At 39.7% G+C, this 19,982-nt stretch overlaps 1 protein-coding gene across 3 annotated transcripts in view; it reads right to left on the minus strand.

The window, feature by feature from the left end:
• Positions 1-19,982, minus strand: part of CACNA2D3 (calcium voltage-gated channel auxiliary subunit alpha2delta 3) — an 827,558-nt gene that overhangs the window by 616 nt on the left and 806,960 nt on the right. For all 3 annotated transcript variants that reach the window (XM_046679102.1, XM_046679095.1, XM_046679111.1), the window contains 2 exons: positions 2,324-2,436; positions 2,021-2,103 (listed from right to left, as the gene is read on the minus strand). In XM_046679102.1, the coding sequence (XP_046535058.1) occupies positions 2,021-2,103; positions 2,324-2,436 (196 nt within the window). The remainder of the gene's footprint in view (positions 1-2,020; positions 2,104-2,323; positions 2,437-19,982) is intronic.

Raw genomic sequence — 19,982 nt, forward strand, 5'->3', positions numbered from 1 at the left:
AGAGGTAAAGGGCTGTTGGTGGAGATGTCTGTTTGATCATGTTATAAAAGCAAAATATTGGCCTTCTAATTTTTTCCTGTCAAAATGTAAGTAAAAGATCACATCTAAGGGGCCTGATCATTTCAGAGACTGGGCTAGGGAGGGTTTATGTGTATGTCTTCTTTCTTTTTATTTGGGGAAAAGGGGCTCAGTTTTGCAGAAATGAAATCGTATTATTTATTCCTTTCTGCAACATTCTTTTTTGTCCATTGACTGATGGAAATTTCTCCAACTCCATTATTCTAGCTCTATTTTATTCAGCCATTTTCTTATTGATGGGCATTCATTTTCTCATCTGTTCTTTACTGCTACAAAGAGTGCTGAATGTAGGTCCTACTAGCCAATGGTATTTGCCCCACCCCTGCCCATGATAAAGATGCCCAGGTGTGAGAGTGCAGAGCTAATGCGTATGTTTGCTTTTGATGGCTATGGCCAGATATTTCATCACTTCCTGTATATTCTGATAACCTAGTGACTTGTATCTTTCACATTCTTGGTTTATTTTCATATGTAGTTGTTTGATTTATCAATTTAAAAGAGCTCTTTATGATTTGATATATAAATATTTTTTCAAGTTCTATAAATTGACTACTGACTTTACATTCTTTTTCCATAGAAAAGTTATAATTTTTATATAGTTAAATAAACCTGTTTTTCTTCCACAGCTTTCTGGTCTTAGATAGGAAGTTCTCTCCAATCCCTGAGATTTGTTGCGAGACTATTATTTTACCATTTAAGTCTAATGTATATTCTCCTCTTTGAATTGAATCTTTATCATATGTAAGAATTTCTATTCTGCTCCACTGACTTCATCTTAATAGGTGTAAAAACTCAAAGAAAAAAATACAGATTTAAAAAAAAGTTTTTTATATATCAAATTATCTCATTAACTCCAGAAGATTTTTACTCTAGTGACTTTAGCTGTCTAAGTATGTAGCTCTGATTTTAATTGAAGTGATTTTAGTATTTTTTTGACTATTACTTGTATTTGCATTCTACATAGATCTTTTTTAAGGGTGACACTGAACTTTATCAAAGATCTTTCCAGCCTATGTTTGTATAATATGTTGTTATTGAACTCTCCTTTGGATAGAGAAGCAAACATTCTCACTAAGTTCCAAGTTCTTATTGGTACTATACTAACTTTAACATATTTTCCAACACTTGGATAGTTTAAATAACATTAAAATTATTTGTTGTTTAAAGGTGAGATTAACAGTCAGCTGGCTCTGATGCCATTTTTAAAAATAGATATCGTCCCAGTCTCCCTATAATAATGGGTCTAGGCAAGTTTTTCATTTTTCAGGGGCGGGGGGGAGAGGAGCTAATTTTTAAATTTGTATTATTTTTGCTAGATTAAATTTTTTTTTGTCTAGAGCCTTGCAGGGGTATTCTCTTATAATTCACCTACATCTATGGGAAGTTTACCTTTCTCAGCACTAAGCTTCATTTTTCTCTGCTCACCACTTTTGGTGTAAATGGAGTGCCTGACGGTTGTGACTTCATGTGGTTAAGGGGTTTAGGGGCTTATTATTCTGCCTTCATAAACTGTGACTCGATTTGATATTAATATTGACACTTGTGATTTACATGAATTTCTTACAAATAAAAGGCTATCTAAAAGTAAGCGGGGGAACATAATTTTAACTACAACTTGAAATAAGTAAACCAAGATGGTCAGAACCACTTCATGTGCAATAGTCAAAAGTGATAAAATTACAGCCCATCCATAAAGAGAAGATAGTAAAGAGGCTTTTAAAATCGATACACAGATATAATAAGAAGACTATTAAGCACAGACTAAATAAGAAGACCTTGAGGGGCTGCGAATACCATCAGCCTTCCTGTATATTCTTCTTTGATTTGCCTGCAGGGGATTCCTTTCTCATGAGAAAACTTGTTAGCTACAGTTCTTTGACCATGGTGAGATTCTTGTGGCAAATCCGATGGGAAAAGAGACAGGAAGCGTTCTTGGACTTACCTCAGGATGGAAGCCATGACAAGACTCCGGACGCCTTCTGATCTTCTGGGCCTTTAAGCGTTCACACTTAAGGGATTCGTTATGTTGACTGTAGTTAAGGCATATTTCCAAGATATTACTTTCCCTTACTCTGCATTTCAGAGGTCAAAACTGGGCTCTAAGCTCCCTTAATAACCTCTCTCTCTCCAACAGTAGAAAGGACGTTATTTTCCCCTCTCTAATATTTCTCCCCCACGTTTCCTTACTGTTGATTCCCCTCACCAGCTTCAGCAGCAGTCACTGGACCTATGCACAAAAGGATATACCTGATTTCAATGGGCGCCATGGTGATGGGGGCTATGGACTCACAGAGGCAGCTGCTGTCCACCACCACCATGAACAGATTGCTGCTTGGGATTTGCTGGATGACAAAGGACCTGTTGGAAAAAGAGGCACAGAGACAGTGAGTGGTCATTTACCATTCTTCAAGTAAAAAGCCATGGAGAAAACTTTTCCTCTGGGGGTTAACTACTATAATACTTTAGAAAACAAGTTTCAGAGACTGCTTTACTACTAAAGTCACCTCCTTCCATGAGGCTCTTCACTTTCAAATACCAAGCTTCACTAAGAAGACAATAGCTTATAAGCTATAGTTATAGCCATACACAGCCTATAAAACACACCTCGGGAAGACTGGGATCTTATATGTGCAAAACAGGAGAGTCAGAGTTGGCTAAATCACCTCAATTTCCAAGGTCTAAGAGGTGAGGCCTTTCCAAGCCTCATTTCCCTCTCCCTGGGCTTAAAACATTATCAAAACTTGCATGACATTCTTCTAGATGGATTTTTCTCTCCTCCTTCCCTCAAAGATAGACTGAAGTGATATCATATTGATGATAAAAGATGAAGTAAACTTCCTGAACCCTTCCCTGTACCACTTTGTACAATATCTGCCCATAATAGAGGTACAGTCTTTGGATGAAATTCATTTAAGAAGTCCCACCCTTCTCAGAGTCTAAGTTGTGCTGGTACTAAGGCTGTATAGCAGCTCTGACATGTGGGGTCCATCAGTCCAGCTGAAGTAAGCTTAATGACACCTGCTTCTTAGTGAAATGACAAAGCAACACCACCATAAATATACTCTTTAACAAGAGATACTCTGACTCTTTGGAGGAACAAATTACAGACCAAAATCCCATACTCTTCCAGAGCCAACAGGTTAGCCAAATATTTAGTCACAGGCCTAGAACCCTTGTCAATAACTTCTCATGATATTTCATTAAATTCAGTTTAGTCAGAAGAAGTAGACTATAACCCAACAGAATGTTCAATTTCTCCATAAATTTTATGTTCATTCATCTGTCTCTCAACAAATTTGTTCTATTCTCTAGAGCATATCACCATGGTTTACTAAAACCATGGGATGAAGAGGAATCCTCCTGCTTTGTTGGAAGTTATAAAGAAGGGAAAGGGCTCCCTTTTTATTTTTACCTATTCTCACCTCATCTGTTGAATTATCCAAGAATGCTCTGATATCACAACACAACTGGCTTCCTTTGTATACATGCTCAATGCCTATTCATCTAATATCCTACAGTTATGCTCACTTCTTTCAACCATAGCAGGGAACAGGGCATGCCACTGCTCAAAGATGTTCCTCAATGCCTAAACCACTATCCACACTCTGGGACGCTTACTCTCTGCCCTTCCCACCCTTCTCCACAACTACACCTGGCTTGAGAAAAAACTCTGTTTTGCTATCTCACTAAAACTTTAAAAACCTTTGCTTTAGCTCCCCCTTTTAGCACTAGGTGCCTTCTCACCTATGCAAGGCCAATGCTTTAGCAGTGGCCTCGGCAACAGATTATGCCTATCAGAATAAAACCAATCTACCTGATACGGTTCTCATCAGAAAACCAATGGATTTCATGTTGGAGGCAGGTTAACAGAGTCTCAAAGAAAAATGAAAACCAATACCACATAATATTTTAAAGAACAAATGGTTGACTAGAAGATTAAGCCAAATGAATCTATCAGGCAAACAATAAAGGAGAAAGAAATTAGAATATGAAATAGAAGCTCCAAAGGGAGAGAATATTTTCCAATTGAGGAGAATTCTATTTTTTTCATTCAAAGGGTCCATTCAAGCCTGAATAAAACTTCAGATCATCAAAGATATAGACCAATCCTAAAATCTTCTCTAGAAACAAATTACTCAAAGAGGAATGAGAATGACACCAACTTCTCATCGGGATTACTTAAGATGAAGGAAACAGAGCAACATATTCAAAGTTTTGAAGGAATGGAGAAAAGGAAGTAAAAAAATATGTCAGTGTCCAGAGGAAACTATACAAGTAACTGTAGATATCGATAGAAAGTTATGTTTTAAAATTTAAGAATAATTACTCAAAAAATCTCTGCAAAATGAAAACCTGATCAATCCAAGATAGCATGGTAAATAAAACACACACACACACACACACACACACACACACACACACACACAAGACTGCCAGTATACGCCTACAATTATTACAAATCACAATAAATATGAGGTGATCAGATTCAATATTAAAAGGCAGAGACTCTTAAATCAGGTTTACAAAAATCCCGGCATTATGCTGTTTGCAACAGACACTCCCAAAACAGAATGATATGGAAGGAGGAAAAGATGCACCAGAAAAATGCTAACAACAAAAGGGAGGAATAGGTTTAGTAATATTATTATACAAATATTCAAAGTGAAAATTCATTAAAATGTAGTAGAGAAAATAGTTCACACTGAAAAATAGTATAATGGTATAACAAGATACAATATGAACTTTTATGATCATAGTGTACAAACTGATAGAAATACCAGAAGAGATTGATGAATGCATGCTCTATTAAAATATGGAGCGAAAATTCTTCAATCTAAACAATATATACATTACTTTCAAACACAGGGAACTGCAATGCATTCCAAAGGGCTGAAAGCATCAATTGCATGTTCTTTTTCTTATGGTAGGGTACAACTAGAAATTAAAACCGAAACCTATAAACAGTGGAAATTAAAGGTTAAAAAATACATTCAATTAATCCTTGAGAATTTAAGAACAGCCCAGACTCAAATATGTGTAGCATGACCTCAAATACTTTTATTGGAAAAAAACAAAAAACAAAAAAAAACACTTGCAAATAAATGAACTAAGTTTTAGAATCAAGAAGCTGGAAAAATAAGAAGATAAACCTGCACCTGTGCCCCTAGACTTGGTCCTTCCTCTGGCGCACTGGGCTCAGTATTGACGCCCCTCCCCAACACTCAGCTCTCAGGCTTCTGCAGGGAAGTGACTGATGGAAGAGAAGAGGGTGATCATTGCACAAATAGTTTGCCTCATCTACTCACCATTCCCTTCAGTTTACAAACATGCTGTCACATCTCCCATCTCAGGAAAAACAAAACTCTCCCTTGAGCTTACCTCCAGTTACTGCCCTATTTCTCTGTCCAATTTTCTAATACAACTCTTAAAAAGAATTATCTATAACCTCTCTCTCACTCTCTACTTCCTCACATTTGCCCTTCTTTCACAAATCTACTCCAATAAGCCTGCAGTCCTTACCATGCCACTGTATCGGTTCTTGTGAAGGACACCAATGACCTCATCACCTTTCTTCTCAATCTCCTCAGCCTCTGCTTTCTCCTTACTTGTTCACTGTTTGCTCCTCACAACAGACTGGTTTCTATGGGAGCAAGGCTGCATCTGTGTGCCCATGGTTATCTGTTGTCCCCAGCACCTACAGTTGTGCTTGCGACTGAGCAGATTCTCAGTAAATATTTGTCAAATCAAGGATAGAAGGAATTTACAAATATAAATGCAAAAGAATAAACACAAATAAAAATATGAAGAAAATTGAAAGAACCAAACTCTGGTTTAAAAGGACATTGACATAAATCAATGTTTGGCACTCCTGATCAAGAAAGAAGTCATAAAATCACATTAAAACCCAAAAGAGACAGAGGCATTTCAAACATTTTAAGTGACTATTATGTATATGGTTGTAAACAATTTGAAAATAGAGCAAACATACCTTTGGGGTGAAAGTATAAATTATTAACATTTGGCCACGCCATAAAAAAACACAAGCAGACCAACTGCCATTAAAAAAACTGAAATGTTCATTGAAAATCTACCCCCAAGTAAATACCACCAAAACTCACGTGAACCCACTGACCAGCTATTAGAACTACTGAAAGAACTCACCCAGCTGACCAGTTACATAATCAACGTACAAAACCACAGCATTTCCCTGACAATAACCAATGAAAAATATTTATGAAATAAAGAACCACTAATAGTGTCAATAATCACTCTGAAATGCCCAAGAATAAATCTGGTAAAAAGCATTTCTTTTTGAAGAAAATGACCAAACTTTACTGAACATAAAAAGACAAACTAAAAATTGGAGGAAAGTACAAGGGGTGTGGAAAAAAACACATATATTGAAGATGTCACTTCTCCCTTAATTAACCTTTTAATTCAAAGCAATCTCAATCACAATCCCAACAGAATTTTTGATGGAATTTGAGGTGATGATCCTAAGATTCATTCAGAAGAGTAAATATGAAGAATAGAGTGAACAATTGTAAAAACTTGGGTTTTATAAAAAGGGAAAGGTAGGGAAGGCGCTTGCCCTAATCAGTATCAAAACTCAGGAGATGATTTATAGAAGAAGAAACACAGATGGACAGCTGATCTATAAAAAAGGGTTCAGACTCATTAAAATTAGAAAAATATTTGGTGCAGCCACTATGGAAAACAGTATGAAGCTTCCACAAAAAATTAAAAATAGAACTACTGTATGATCCAGCAATTCCACTTCTGGGTATACGACCTAAGAAAATGAAATCACTATCTCAAAGAGATCTCTGCACCCCATGTCCACTGCAGCATTATTCACAGCAGTGCGAGAGAGAGCAAGGGAGGAGGAGACCGGAGAAGACTGACCGGGAATAATCGTCAAGGGAGACTCGAACTTAATCTGTAACGCTGAAGTTCTTTTTAAAGAGAATGTGTTTGTGTACTCTTAAAACATTTATGAAATGGAATGTTATGCTAGGGCCAAAGAGTACTGATTTTCTCATTTTACAAAAGAGAAAACTGGGACTCAGAGAGGAGAAGTAAACTCTTACAGAAGCTTTATGAGTAAGACATAATCGTGCCCATTGTAGAGATGGGGAAACAAGAGGCTAAGTAACTTCCTACAATCACCGGGGCAGAGCTGAGGTTCAAACCCAAAGCTGCAGGCCTCCAGAGCCCAGGCCCATTGTGGGTCTGCCCCCATGGGCAGCAGACTTTCTGTCTTGTTCTGGAATTATTAGTGCTCAAGCTCCTTGAGGGCAGAGCCAGAGTGATTACTCCATGCAGATGCTTAATGACAACAAGTGCAAGATATGATTCTCTTTAACGCATTTACCCTCCCAGCTGAAGGCCCCCCAAGTGTTCTCAATGAAGCCCCACAGCAGCCTTCCCCTTTTCTTCCCCCAAACCTAGGAGATGAAAAGCCCTGCATGCAGCTACATTGTCGCGGAGGAAAACAACCCCCTACAAAGGATTTGCCAGCGGAAAGATTAACTGCTTTTCCATATTTTAAAGACTTACTGTCTGCTTATTAACATGGTGCTTCGGAGGGGTCTGGGCAATGTTAGTTGTACATTTATGTGCACAACGTGTATTTATGGCCCAGGGTGCAGGGTTGAACTTCATAAAACACACCTCCATCCAGCTGGGCCCAGCAGCCAGACTGACATCACCGTGCAGAGGAACTGTGGCCTGGTGGGTTGGTTGGGGGGAGAGGGTGGGCGGGAGCGGAGGGGAGGCAGGAGGGAAATGCCTCAACAGAGAATCACAGCGGTCATTTCTAAGCAGGGATAGGTCAAAATGCGTGAAGTAAATTAGGCCCTCCAGGGAAAGAGTGAAGCAATTTTGATGTGTCCATTGCTGGAACTGAAACAAGCCAGTCCTCCCTTCTTCATTCACTGCAGACTGAGAAAGAACTAGAGGAAAAAAAGATGATGTGATTTCAAGACAGGCTCGCCTGACAGGAGAGACTATGGCCGCACACTATCCACTGAGAGGGGCTTTGCTGACCGGATGATGGATGACGAAAGCGGCCACGCCGCTTCCCTAGCGCTCGCCCTGAACGAACAGGCATCATGGGAGGGATCCATGGATACGATTCCCAGAGGACCCCAGGATGCACATTTGGAGAACTTGGTTGGCTTGCTTTTCATTAATTGGGTACACAACTGTGGCTTGAAAAATAATCGAGTGGGATAGGATCTTAAAACATTTTGAAATCTTTCACCCCCTTATAGATTTTCAACATTTCATAAATTTTCCAGATTTTATCCAAAGATAAAATAAGAGACATTTGAGTGAGTCACAGGGAACTTGTTTGAATTTGGCACTGATCCTGTTCTATGTTGTACTATCCTCCGGCTGGGTTGGGGACGTCACTGCAGATCTCCAACAGGATCCTATTCTCTTTGGAGGTGGGGAGATGCCTTGTCCTCCCTCAACGTGCCCCAGAATGCCCCACACTGACCCAGGCCCCGAGTTGTGGAGAGCAAACACTTGGTGACTGTTTAAATTCAAACTAGAAATTAAATATTGAGGCTGTGTTCCAGTTATAGCTATGCTTTCGAATGGCACCGGGGAGGAGAAAGGGGAGCACCAGCACCTACTCGTGCTCAGTGCAAATAAGGTAAAAGAATGAACAGCAGGGCCTCACCGGCCCACCTCCACAAGCGTCAGGCCCGCCCGGGAAATCTCACAGGTGAATCATGTTAGCATGTCAAGGCACATGGAGTTCTAAAATATTTAAACTGTTTCAGAGCACTGGGGAAGAAGGAAATATTTCAAATTCCTTTTATGAAGAACCCTGATATGAAACCCGGCCAAGATTATACCAAAAAAAAAAAAAGCTACGGAATAATCTCTCTTTATGAATATTGATGCAAAGACCTCAAATGAAATGCAGTAAATAGACTTGAGGAGGACATTGAAATAGTAACAGAGCATGCCCCGTGAGGATTAACCTAGGAATGCAAACGAACAAGCCTACTGAGTTGTCTCGGCTTAACAGAAATAGAAATATCAAACAATTCTTTTGATTTTTAAGTCTCTGTTTTCATCCCTACTATGTTGAGTTCCTGCTTTCTCATCTCTAAATGGTATCTTGTATAGACTCTATAACTTTCTGACTACTCTAGGTTAAAAAACTTAGTCCAGTCTAGTTTAGTACTCTGATTTCATACTAGTTCAAATCTCTGCACTGTCCTTCCTTCAAGCTTCTAGGTTCTAGCTTCTTTAGTGGTTTGGGGTGGGGAAAATGGAGCAGCCGAGAGGCAAGCATTTTCTACTTACCAGGCCATGGTGCAAGTCTCTCACCACAGCTTGTTTCCTCACAACACAGACTGGCCTTTCGGGTGACCCAGCATCTAAATGCTGGCTCTCTTGTGAGGTTATCATGGATTCCTCAGAGACCTACAGCCCCCCAGCATGGCCCCAACTTGACCACTCATGCAGGTCCTATCTTCAGCAGTTACTTCACACCTCTTGACGTTGGTGTGGTCCTCACCTGGAGCGCAGTCATCTTGTTGGGTTTAAGCAAGATGACAGTTATCTTCTATACTGTCCACCTGACCACTGGGACATGTGCATCTTTGCTGGCCGAGACATAGGCCACTTCAGTGCTGCCCCTTCTCTAAGCCTCGCCTTCTCCCTCCAGGTCTTCCCCTGCTCAGACGAGCTCAAAAACATATCAGTACACCTGCTGCCTAGTGGACATTTGACCAATGCTGGACTTCCCTTCTTTTTGGCACCCCCAAAATGTAGAAAAGAGTCTTTTGGAGCATTCCTCCATTGTCCATCTGGCTCCCAGCACAAAAAAGCGCCCCCTGGAGGGAAACCCCTCTTCCCGTGAACGGTGATCTCTTTCTTGTTAAGCTCCTCACCAGTGTCCACATGGTAGACTAAAGGTGGGCCAGTCGTCACCCTCAAATAAGCTTAGGAGTGGGGGTTGATGGGAGGGTTTCCAACTCTAAATTAATGCCAGCTGAAAGGCTGTTCTCTTTAGAACCAGCAGTGCTTAGTGTCACTTTGTTCTCTCCTCAACCTGGGACTACAAGGAAACCCCCACTTGACATCCTGTTCGCCTCTTCCCAGTAAGTCTATTCATGTAGGACACCCTATACAGAGTTGGAAAAGAGCCAGGGCAGTAGGACCTGTTAAATAGGTGCCTAAAAGACATTTGACAAAAATCCCATCCCTGAAAACAATCTTTAAGAAAACAGAAATAGGTGCTTAATTGTGAACCAAATTTAGCATCATACTTCAGGATAGAACACTCAGAGCTGTCTAATTAGAGTCGGAAGAAGGCACGAAAGCTCCCTCTCCCCTCTTTTATTCCTCATTGTTCTCAAAGTGCCAGCCTATGCAATTAAGCCAGAGAAAAGAGGGATGATTAAATGTTGGGACAAAGAAAGTATTCACAGGTACCTAAAACTTGCCCCTGCCCCCACTTCCAATCATTATTTCTCCTGTCTCCCTGTATCTCTTAATGGCGCCACCATCTACAGTCACACAAACCAGAGATCGTGGAGTATTTCTCAGCACATGCCTCTTTGAACATTGCCTGCCCTGATTTGACCATCTCCTTAATATCTCTCCAGTCCATCGTTCCATCTTCCATTCCTCAGGGCCAGCTTTATGGGCAAGTGACTGGCGCAGTCACACAGGGACCTACACTCAGACGGGCTTGTCACTTGGGGTTTACTGCTCTGCAGGCAGGGCCATCTTGAAATTTAAATTTTATCTTTGAACTTATGTTTTATAACTCAAGTCCAAGGGACAATGGAGCACGCAAAGGGAGCAGGGGGAGGTGGGAGGTTCTCAGCTGCCTGGCTTCCACCCTGGCCCAGCAAACTCATCATCCTCCAGCCCCGGCAGAGCCCTGGGTGCAGGCATGGGGAAGGTCAAGGCAAGGCAGAGGCTGGCAGCACCACAGCATGTTCAGCTGGTGACTGAGCAGGGGTGAACCTCTCACCCACCCTCGATCCAGGCACCAAGTATGTCCTGGAGCTATGATGGAAAGCCCTTGGGGGCTGGCCATCTACCATGAGTTGGGGTGGTGGGCCTGTGGGAAGGGGGGATTGAGTCTCCTTCTCTAAGCAGGACATGGCACCTCAGTCCAGTGGCTAGTGGAAAGGAGAACCCAACAGCCAGTGGGCAGCACAGCCCCCGAATAATGGGAACAGGCCCTGGGGGTGCCTGTGAGGTCTGCACTTATCCAATGAGTGTCCCTGTGTCTGAGGGAGGACAATATTAAATAGCAAATAAAAACTATCATGACAATCAAGAGAGACCACAGAAAGAAGGAAAATGTTTTACCTTTTAATACTTATAGTGACACGTTTCTCCTGCTTTTCGAACAAGCAGCCCACATTTTCATTTTGCACTGGGCCTGCAAATTACGTAGCTGATCCTGCCAACCTGCATCATTTTTGGCATACCTTCCCACCGGTTTTCCTGCCATTGTCCCTTCTCTATTCGTGAGGTGATGAGTCCTTCCTAAGTACAAGGCTGATCACTCCATCCTCCTCTTTACACTTACCTATGGCCCCCTGGAATCCACCCAGTGGTTTGCACCTGAGTGAAGCAAACAGGGCCCTATACAATCCAGCTGGCTGTCTCTCCAGCCTGATGCATTCAACTGCCCCAACCCCTACGCCACTTTCCTTCCCAACCACCAGGCATGCTGACCACCCTGAGTCCTTGAGTGTACCATGCTTCTCCCTCAGAGCTGAGACCCAGATGGATCTCTGCTTTGCAGCCTGGGCTGCTCATTGACATGACCTGGGGAGCTTTTGTTTTTTCAACCAATGCCTGGGCCACACCTAAAACAAATTATATTAGAATCCCTGGGTGTAGGACCAAGGCTTCCATATTCTTTTAAGCTACTTGAGTGATTCCAGTGCGCTGCCAAGGCTGAGACCTCCTGGGGTAGAGGAGCGCTCCTCAAACTTAACATGCTACAAATGAGCTCAGGACCCTGTCAAAATGCAGATTCTGTCCAGTGGTCTAAGGTGAGGCTTGTGATTCTGCCTTTCTCACCTGTTGCCAGGTAATGCTGATGCTGCTGGTTCAGGGACCAGCAGGGCTCTGAGCATTGTAGTCACCTCTTCCCAAACCCTTGGAGAACGCCAATTCAGTTCTAAATACTTATTGATTGTTACTTTTTCTATGAAGCACTCCCTCTCATAGGGAAGCATGTCCTCCTCACTCTCCTATGACATGCTGTAGGTACCTATATCATCCAGATAAAATACATACACTTCCATAGGCATGTGGAATGACCTGCTCATCACTGTTTTACCACCCTTGTAATACCACACCAGAAAAGGATGGAAGGGTAGACACCAACACTCTAGGCTACATTTGGAATGGTCTGAAGACTGTGAGCTACAGGACATGTAGAAAATCCTCTGTCGGTAATCCAAGGGAACACACGGAAGAGTTATCCTCTAGAGCAGCTAAAAATGGGGTTCAACAAGAGGTCCCTCTAGGTGTCAGGAGGCACAGGTGATACACAATAAGAAGCCATGAACAAAACAAAGAAGAAGAAAAAAATGACGGTTTTCCAATATGAGCTCAAGTCAAAAGTAATGAAGGCAGATGCTTCAAATGTCAACAGCTGATTGGCCACCAAGCTGCTGCTCCCCAGTGGGCCCCTTGATACAGCTCATTCTAAGGCTGGTGGTTGTAGAGACAGTTTACCCAACAATACAACACAGTGAGTAAGCCAACCAGTGTCTTCTCCCCTCCCTCCCTTTCTCCCTTCTTTCCTTCATCTCTCTAGATAACCAGATGGAGAGCTATTTTGTTTTCTAATTCAGGTAATTTTTTCTCCTACTAGACTTCTGAAACCAAGATAGAGACCCTTATTTTTGCTTTCTGTGTATCAGCTCAGTACTGAAACTTATTGAATAAGGACGGAAAAAGAGTGAAAGATAATTCAAAGTAGCACAAGGCCCTGGCAAATGAGTTGTACAGGATATAGGACAAGGTTTAAGCAGCCCAGAAGTGTTCTTTATTTTAACAGCTCTTCAAGATCCAAACCTCTTTAGCTGATTTCAGAAAAAAGAGAGCCCAGCCCTCTACGGCAGTTTTCGTTGATATCCAATCTCCCTTCCTTTGGTACCAATATCCTACTCTTTGTTCAGGAATCCTCCCTTCCTCCAGGCTGCCCAGGTGCTTCTGAAGAGCTAGCCCTGCCCAGGCATGTTGCCTGGGCCTAAGATGAGTGGTACAATTCCTTTCCCTGAAGAAAGCAACTGGTTCAGAGATAGGCATTGGACCTAAATTATTCCAATCAGATTGAAACCCAGAACTCTTATCTCTTCTCCCAACACATGAGAACAAAGAAGCTTTCAGCCTTAGGAGCCAATGGCAGGCTTCCTGTGCTCATGAATGGAAATGCCTGCTGGAAAATGCAAAGAGAAAACTTAGGTCTTGGTCCTTACCTTTGGGAAACTAGAGTAAGCCTTACCTGAAGCCTGCATCTCAACTTTTCACTTTATTGTTCAGGCTTGCTTGAGTTGAGCCTTCTGTTCTTTGTAATAAAAGGATACTAGGTGATGTGCTCCTAAATTCCTTATGATGGACATCATGTTGCCTGATCTAATTACAGCTGGCAAACTTAGGCTTTAGGGAGCTGAGCCCTGGAAGCCATCAGCAGGGCCCCCACCAGGTGCACCTCGGATTGCCTGCCAGGAACCAGACTAGTGCAGGCATCTTCTGCTCCATTTCATGAGCATGGGAAATGTGTCATGTTTTCAGTTATAAGAGCTAAGATTAAATAGGATGAGCATATTGTCTTTGTTATAATTATTTATTAAAAAATGCATACAATGGACACATTATGGCATTCTGTTTGTGACTTGCTGAGGGGAGAGCACACAAAAAGCCTAAAGGATGCTTTGTCTGCAGGGCACAGTGTCCCATGGTGGTATTCATTATACTGCAGACAGAATGAGCCAAAAAGAGCCATAATAATGACTTTCACTCATCCTCAGCCCCACCAAGGCTTTGTTGAGGTTTATGGTGCCGACCCAGAGTTTGAAAACAACATGGGTAGGAAGTGCTTTGGCATTATCAGCCCAAGGCAGGTGGCAAGGAACAGTATTTTGTGTTTGAAGTATGGGAGAGAGAGAGCCCCACAGAATGAAAAGCAAGAGGGACCTGGTTTGCTTTTCTCATTTCAGAAGAAGAGAATCTCAAAAGAGCTGACAACAAAAGATATTTTCAAAACTTGGCTATTATTTTAGCTTTTCAAAGTTCAGTGCTTTTTTAATTTTTTTGTACTAGAGTCTTCAGTAAATCCTCTTAATTATGACATGAACAATTTTCTTCTAATCTCTTAAGAAGAGTAAGGAATTTGTTAAATATTTTCACTGGAACTATTAGTGTTTTTTCTTATAAATGATGAAAATAAGAGCTGACTTTTATGGAGGGTTTACCTAGTGCCAAGCACCTTTCTAAGCAATTCCCCTTTAATCTTCACACCAACTCAAATTATCATCATCTTCATTTTACAGGTGAAAATATTCAAGCTTTGAGAAGTTACACAAATTTTCCAAATCCTAAAACCCATCAAGTATCAAAGTACCAAAACTCTATAAAAACAGGCCTATTTGTTTTAATCACTACACTATAACTAATCACCATCATCATCACCAACACCATCATTATCCTTACCATCACAATCATCACCACCTACCACTTACTGAGCACTTACCATATGCAGTCATTGTGTGAAGGTGTGTTCTCTAAAACCCATTCATTTCACAATACCTCCAGGAAGCAGGTACTATTATTCCCAAATTATAGAAGAGGCACCTGAGGTTTAGAGAAGTGTCCATTGGTGGATAAATGGATAAAGGAAATGTGGTATATGTATACACAATGGAATATTATTCGGCTATAAAAAAGAAGGAAATCTTGTCACTTGTGACAACATGGATGGACCTTGAGAGCATTATGCTAAGTGAAATAAGCCAGACTGAGAAAGACAAATACTGTATCATCTCACTTATATATGGAATCTAAAAAAATGAAAATAAAAAATCCCAACTCATAGATACAGAGGACAGCTTGGTGGTTGTCAGAGGCAGAGTTGGGGGTGGTAAAATAGGCAACGGTGGTCCAAAGCTAACAAACTTCCAGCTATAAAATAAAAAAGCCATGGGGATCTAACATACAGCATGATGATTATAGTTAATAACATTCTATTGCATATTTGAAAGTTGACAGCAGCTAAGAGAGTAGATCTTAAAAGTTCTCACCACAAGAAAGAAAATTTGTAACTACGTGTAGTGATGGATGTTAGCTCGACTTATTGTGGTGATCACTTCACAATATAGACAAATACTGAATCATTATGTTGTACACCTGAAACTCATACAATATTATAATCAATTATATCTCAATTTTTAAAAATAGGCAAAACATTTGAACAGATATTTCATTGAATAAAATATGTGGATGGAAAATAAGCACATGAAAAGAAGCCTAAAATCATTATTCATTAGAGAAATACTAAACCACAGTGAGAAGCCAGTATGCTACTCTTAGAATGGCTAACATAAAGATAAATAAATATAAATTACAATATCAAGAGCTGGCAAAGCTGAGGGGCAACTGGAACTCTCACACACTGCTGGCAGGAAGGCAAAATGGTTCATCCACTTTGTAATGCAGTTTGGCAATTTCTTATAATACAATTGAAACAGGAATAAAACATATTAAGAAATTTAGAAACTCTCCAAATATTCGGAAAATTAAGCCGCATACTTCTAAATAACACATAAGTCAAAAAGGAAATCACAAAGTAGATTAGACAATATTTTTAACTAGAAGACAATAAAAAGGCTACATATCAAAATCTATGGAATATACTCTTATCATTCTTAGAGGGAAATTTATAGATTTAAATCTTTATATTAGAGAGGAAAAATGATCTAAAAATAATGATCTAGGCTTTTACCTTAAGAAATTATAAAAAATGAGCAAATAAAACCCAAAGAAAATAGAAGAAAATATAAAAACAATAATCAGTGAAATAGAAAATGAACAATAAAGAAAATTTCTAAAAAATCAAAGAATAGTTCCTTGAAAAAGGCAAAAGACACACTTTGGAAAATTATTTACAACATGTTTTACTAAAAAGATTCAATATTTCTAATACATGTAAAAAATCTACAATCTCGCTTCTAGTAAGAGAATTTAAAACTACAATAAAAGCATTCTTCAATTGGGAAAAAAAAAACACCTAAGAATTGGACAATGCTCTTATTGACGAGGATAAAGAGTAACAGGTACTCTCATACATTGCTGGAAGAAATGCAAAACGGTACAACCTCCATGAAGGAGAATTTGGCAATATCTAGGAAAATGATATATGTGTTTACTCTTTCACCTAGCAATCCCACTTCTATGAATCTATCCCCAAGTATTCTGCCAAAAACGTTAAATTATGTATATGTTAAGCTATTCATTGCAAGATCATGAATAATAAGAAAAGAGTGGAAACAACCCAAAAGTCTATTTGAATGAACTCTTATATATCCACACAATGGATCACTATGTGGCTGTGAAAAAGAATGAGGAAGATCCGATTCCCCAAACTAAGAAAAAAAGATCTGCAGTGTATATACAATTTTTGAGGTCCAAACAGCATGCATGGTATGCTTCCTTTTATGAAAGAAAGGGAAAAACATTAATACATTTTTTTTCTTATATTGAAAAAACAAAATGTCCCAGTGGAAATGAAACCAAGAACTAATCAAAATGATTACCAATCAGGAGAGGGAGGGAACAGGGTGGAAAATTTGGGTATGGAAGTGATACTCCTCTGAGTAACATCATTTCATGGTTGTGACCTTGATACCGTGAGCACATTTTACATAACTAAAAAAGGCAATCCTCCTCAAATTAAAAACAAACAAAATCCCTTATTGTATATCAAATTGTTGGCATAACCACATAAAGAAAAGAAGCATTTCAATTGACTTTAAAACACAGTATTTTCACACTAATTCCATCTTGGGATGGAGCCCAAAAACAAAAAAAGACCACAAAGAATTCTTCAACAATACTCAGTCATGCTATTGTGAGCAATAATACTGGTATTGCTGTTTTAAAATTATCTTATGTATATTGTGGTTTAAGTAAATGATTAATATGTTAATGTGGCTAGGAACTGAGGTTTTCAGTGTAAGAGAAAAGAGATACCATGTATATCAAAGAAGCTAATTAAAAATTAGACAATTTGGAATTGGAATTGCAACTGTTAGTATAAATCCTGGATTTATTTTCTCTTTCTAAACTAATACATATTTCCTAGCTTTTACTCCTGAAAAGACTTAGAAAATTTTGGCAAAGCCATCGGAGTGAATATTTGGGCCCAGATCGTGGTCTCTAAATAACATCACCCAATAAACAAAACTAAGGCTCCCTGGGAAATGGCTGATTCCAGATCTGAGACAGAAAACATACCAAATAAGCCTGGAATATCTTGTTTTGCAGAATCCAACAAAACTATCAAAGACTAATGAGGCCTTGTCAAAAGGACACACGGATCAAGTTGAAGGAGCTCCCATGGGCCAAACATGAGAAAGTTGCATATCAAATGCTTCAAACAAACCAAAAATAAGAAGACACTGAAATGATTTGGGGAATTTTGAATACAGTCAGGGTATAAAATAATATTTTGGAATTACTGTTAATTTTATAGGGTGAGATAATTGCATTGTGATTTAAAATTTTTTTAAAGTCCTTTTCTAAAAGAGACGAACTCGTATTTACAAATGAAAAAATATGTCAGGGATTTGCTTTAAAATACTCTAACAAAATAACAGTAGTAGTACTTAAGATTTAATAATCACAAGCAGAATGTGGATGGGCTTAAATGAGACAAGGTTGGTAAAATGTTGGTAATTGTTGAAGCTGTGCCATAGGTACATGGGGCTCATCATACTATTTTTCCTAATTTTGTATGTTTATGGCAATATCATAGAAAAAAGCTTAAAAGTTAATGTTTTCCAATGAGCATTAAAAGGTGAAAAGAGATTTATGCATCGTTTTTTTCTGAACTCTGACCCTTTTACACCTTTTCCCCTCAGTCAATTTCCAAACTAACTTGTGAAGATAAAAGAATGCCACAGTCCCACAGGCTGGGGCGTTTTCTGACAATGAACATTATTGAGAAGGTCCTCACCATGGGACTCACTGTTCTTTGGATTCTGAGGGTGGAGAAATGAGTGCTTGTGGCTTTTTTAGGTTTCCCTATGGTCCTAGTTTCAAGAAATGTATTTTGGGAAGGGGCTGGAAGAATCCTTCATTGTAGGCCATGTGTCCTTCCTTTCTGCTTTTTTAACTGAACAGGCGAGGGGAGCACTTTACTTCACACATGCAGGCTGGTGACTCCCTTCTCAGCACACAGCTCTCGTCCAGTCCATCCCACCAAACCTCCTAGCTTAACAAATGCACCTGTAGGTTAATATTTACATGTTTAGTATGCATATCCAGTATTCAGGCCACTTCATTTATTTTAGCATTATATCCAAGACATTTAAGACTTTATAAATATCTCAAGAGCCATAACTGACTTCTGTCTCATCCAATCTATAACGGAAATAACTAGCTTAATAGAGTGGTTCTCAAGATGGGTTTTATGGAACTATTCTGCCAAAATATTGATGAATGTTTGGTGAAGTTCTAGTTAAAAAGAGTTCAACAGGTTTGTTCACTGTCAGACATCTCAGGGCCTTTAACGGGCTAACATGAATTCTGACTTTCCAGGAGGAATAAAGAATAACAGCGTTTCCTACCTGTGAATGCATGTGGATACGTACATATAACACATTTCGTATCTCTGAATATTCTTATACGCATATACAGCACTTAATTTCATGCCTATAGATGCATATTCATATATCCACATGCAACATTTCATTGAATGCTTCTAGATGAATATTCACATGTGTGTACATGGCATTTCACATCATTCTTGTGAATACACGTTCCATATATAGGGATATACAGCACTTCTCCACCCAATGGATAAACCTGGCCTCAAGAAACCCTAGCTATGTCTCCAGTATGAAAATTATAGGATGAAAAATGGTAACTGGTATGTTCACCTTAATAATTTAAGGGGGGGCATGGAATAAGAGGTTTAAAAGAAAATGGACGCACTTAGGGGTCCTTCTATGGACTTGGGTTCTTCCAGGTACCACGACAAAATTTTCCAACCTTAACAGAATTCGATTGCTTGATGTTTTCATGTCTTTTTGGACAAAATACTCCAACTTTAGAAGGACCTACTTAATCACAGATGTTAGTGAAAGGGACGGAGAGTCCCAGATTTTAGGCAAAATAAGTTGTTAGGGGGATGACCCTCTAGGGAAGTTCATACAACTGGATTACAAACTCAAGGATGAGAACCCAATTTATCTGATTTTTAATCCCTGGTCTGTGGCCACATACGGCCACAGGGAACAAATAAATTCATCACTGAACGCATTTAATAAAATATACTTACTTTCATCTAAAAACAGAAGGGTTGTACCTTGCAGTTTTTGCTTTAAAAAAATATGTTTAACGCTAGGGAAAAAAAGACTCTCAGAGGGAAAAAGTGACATCACAGAAGACAATTGTGAAAAAGAAATAAAACATACATTGAAATGAGAGGGAAAACGTAAGCCATGATAACCTAAATAGTTAATCTGTCTCATCCTTTAAAAATCGCTGTGGTGGTAATCTGGAGAAATCCATTCCTGTTTACTTTCTTCCCTTTCTAAATTGATGGTGATGACTGACTTCCTGCATCCTGGCTTCAGTTTATAGTGGGCACAGCCTCCTGAGGGGCGGTCTTACCTGCT

This window comes from Equus quagga, chromosome 1, assembly GCF_021613505.1.
Source record: "Equus quagga isolate Etosha38 chromosome 1, UCLA_HA_Equagga_1.0, whole genome shotgun sequence".
NCBI classification, from domain to species: domain Eukaryota; kingdom Metazoa; phylum Chordata; class Mammalia; order Perissodactyla; family Equidae; genus Equus; species Equus quagga.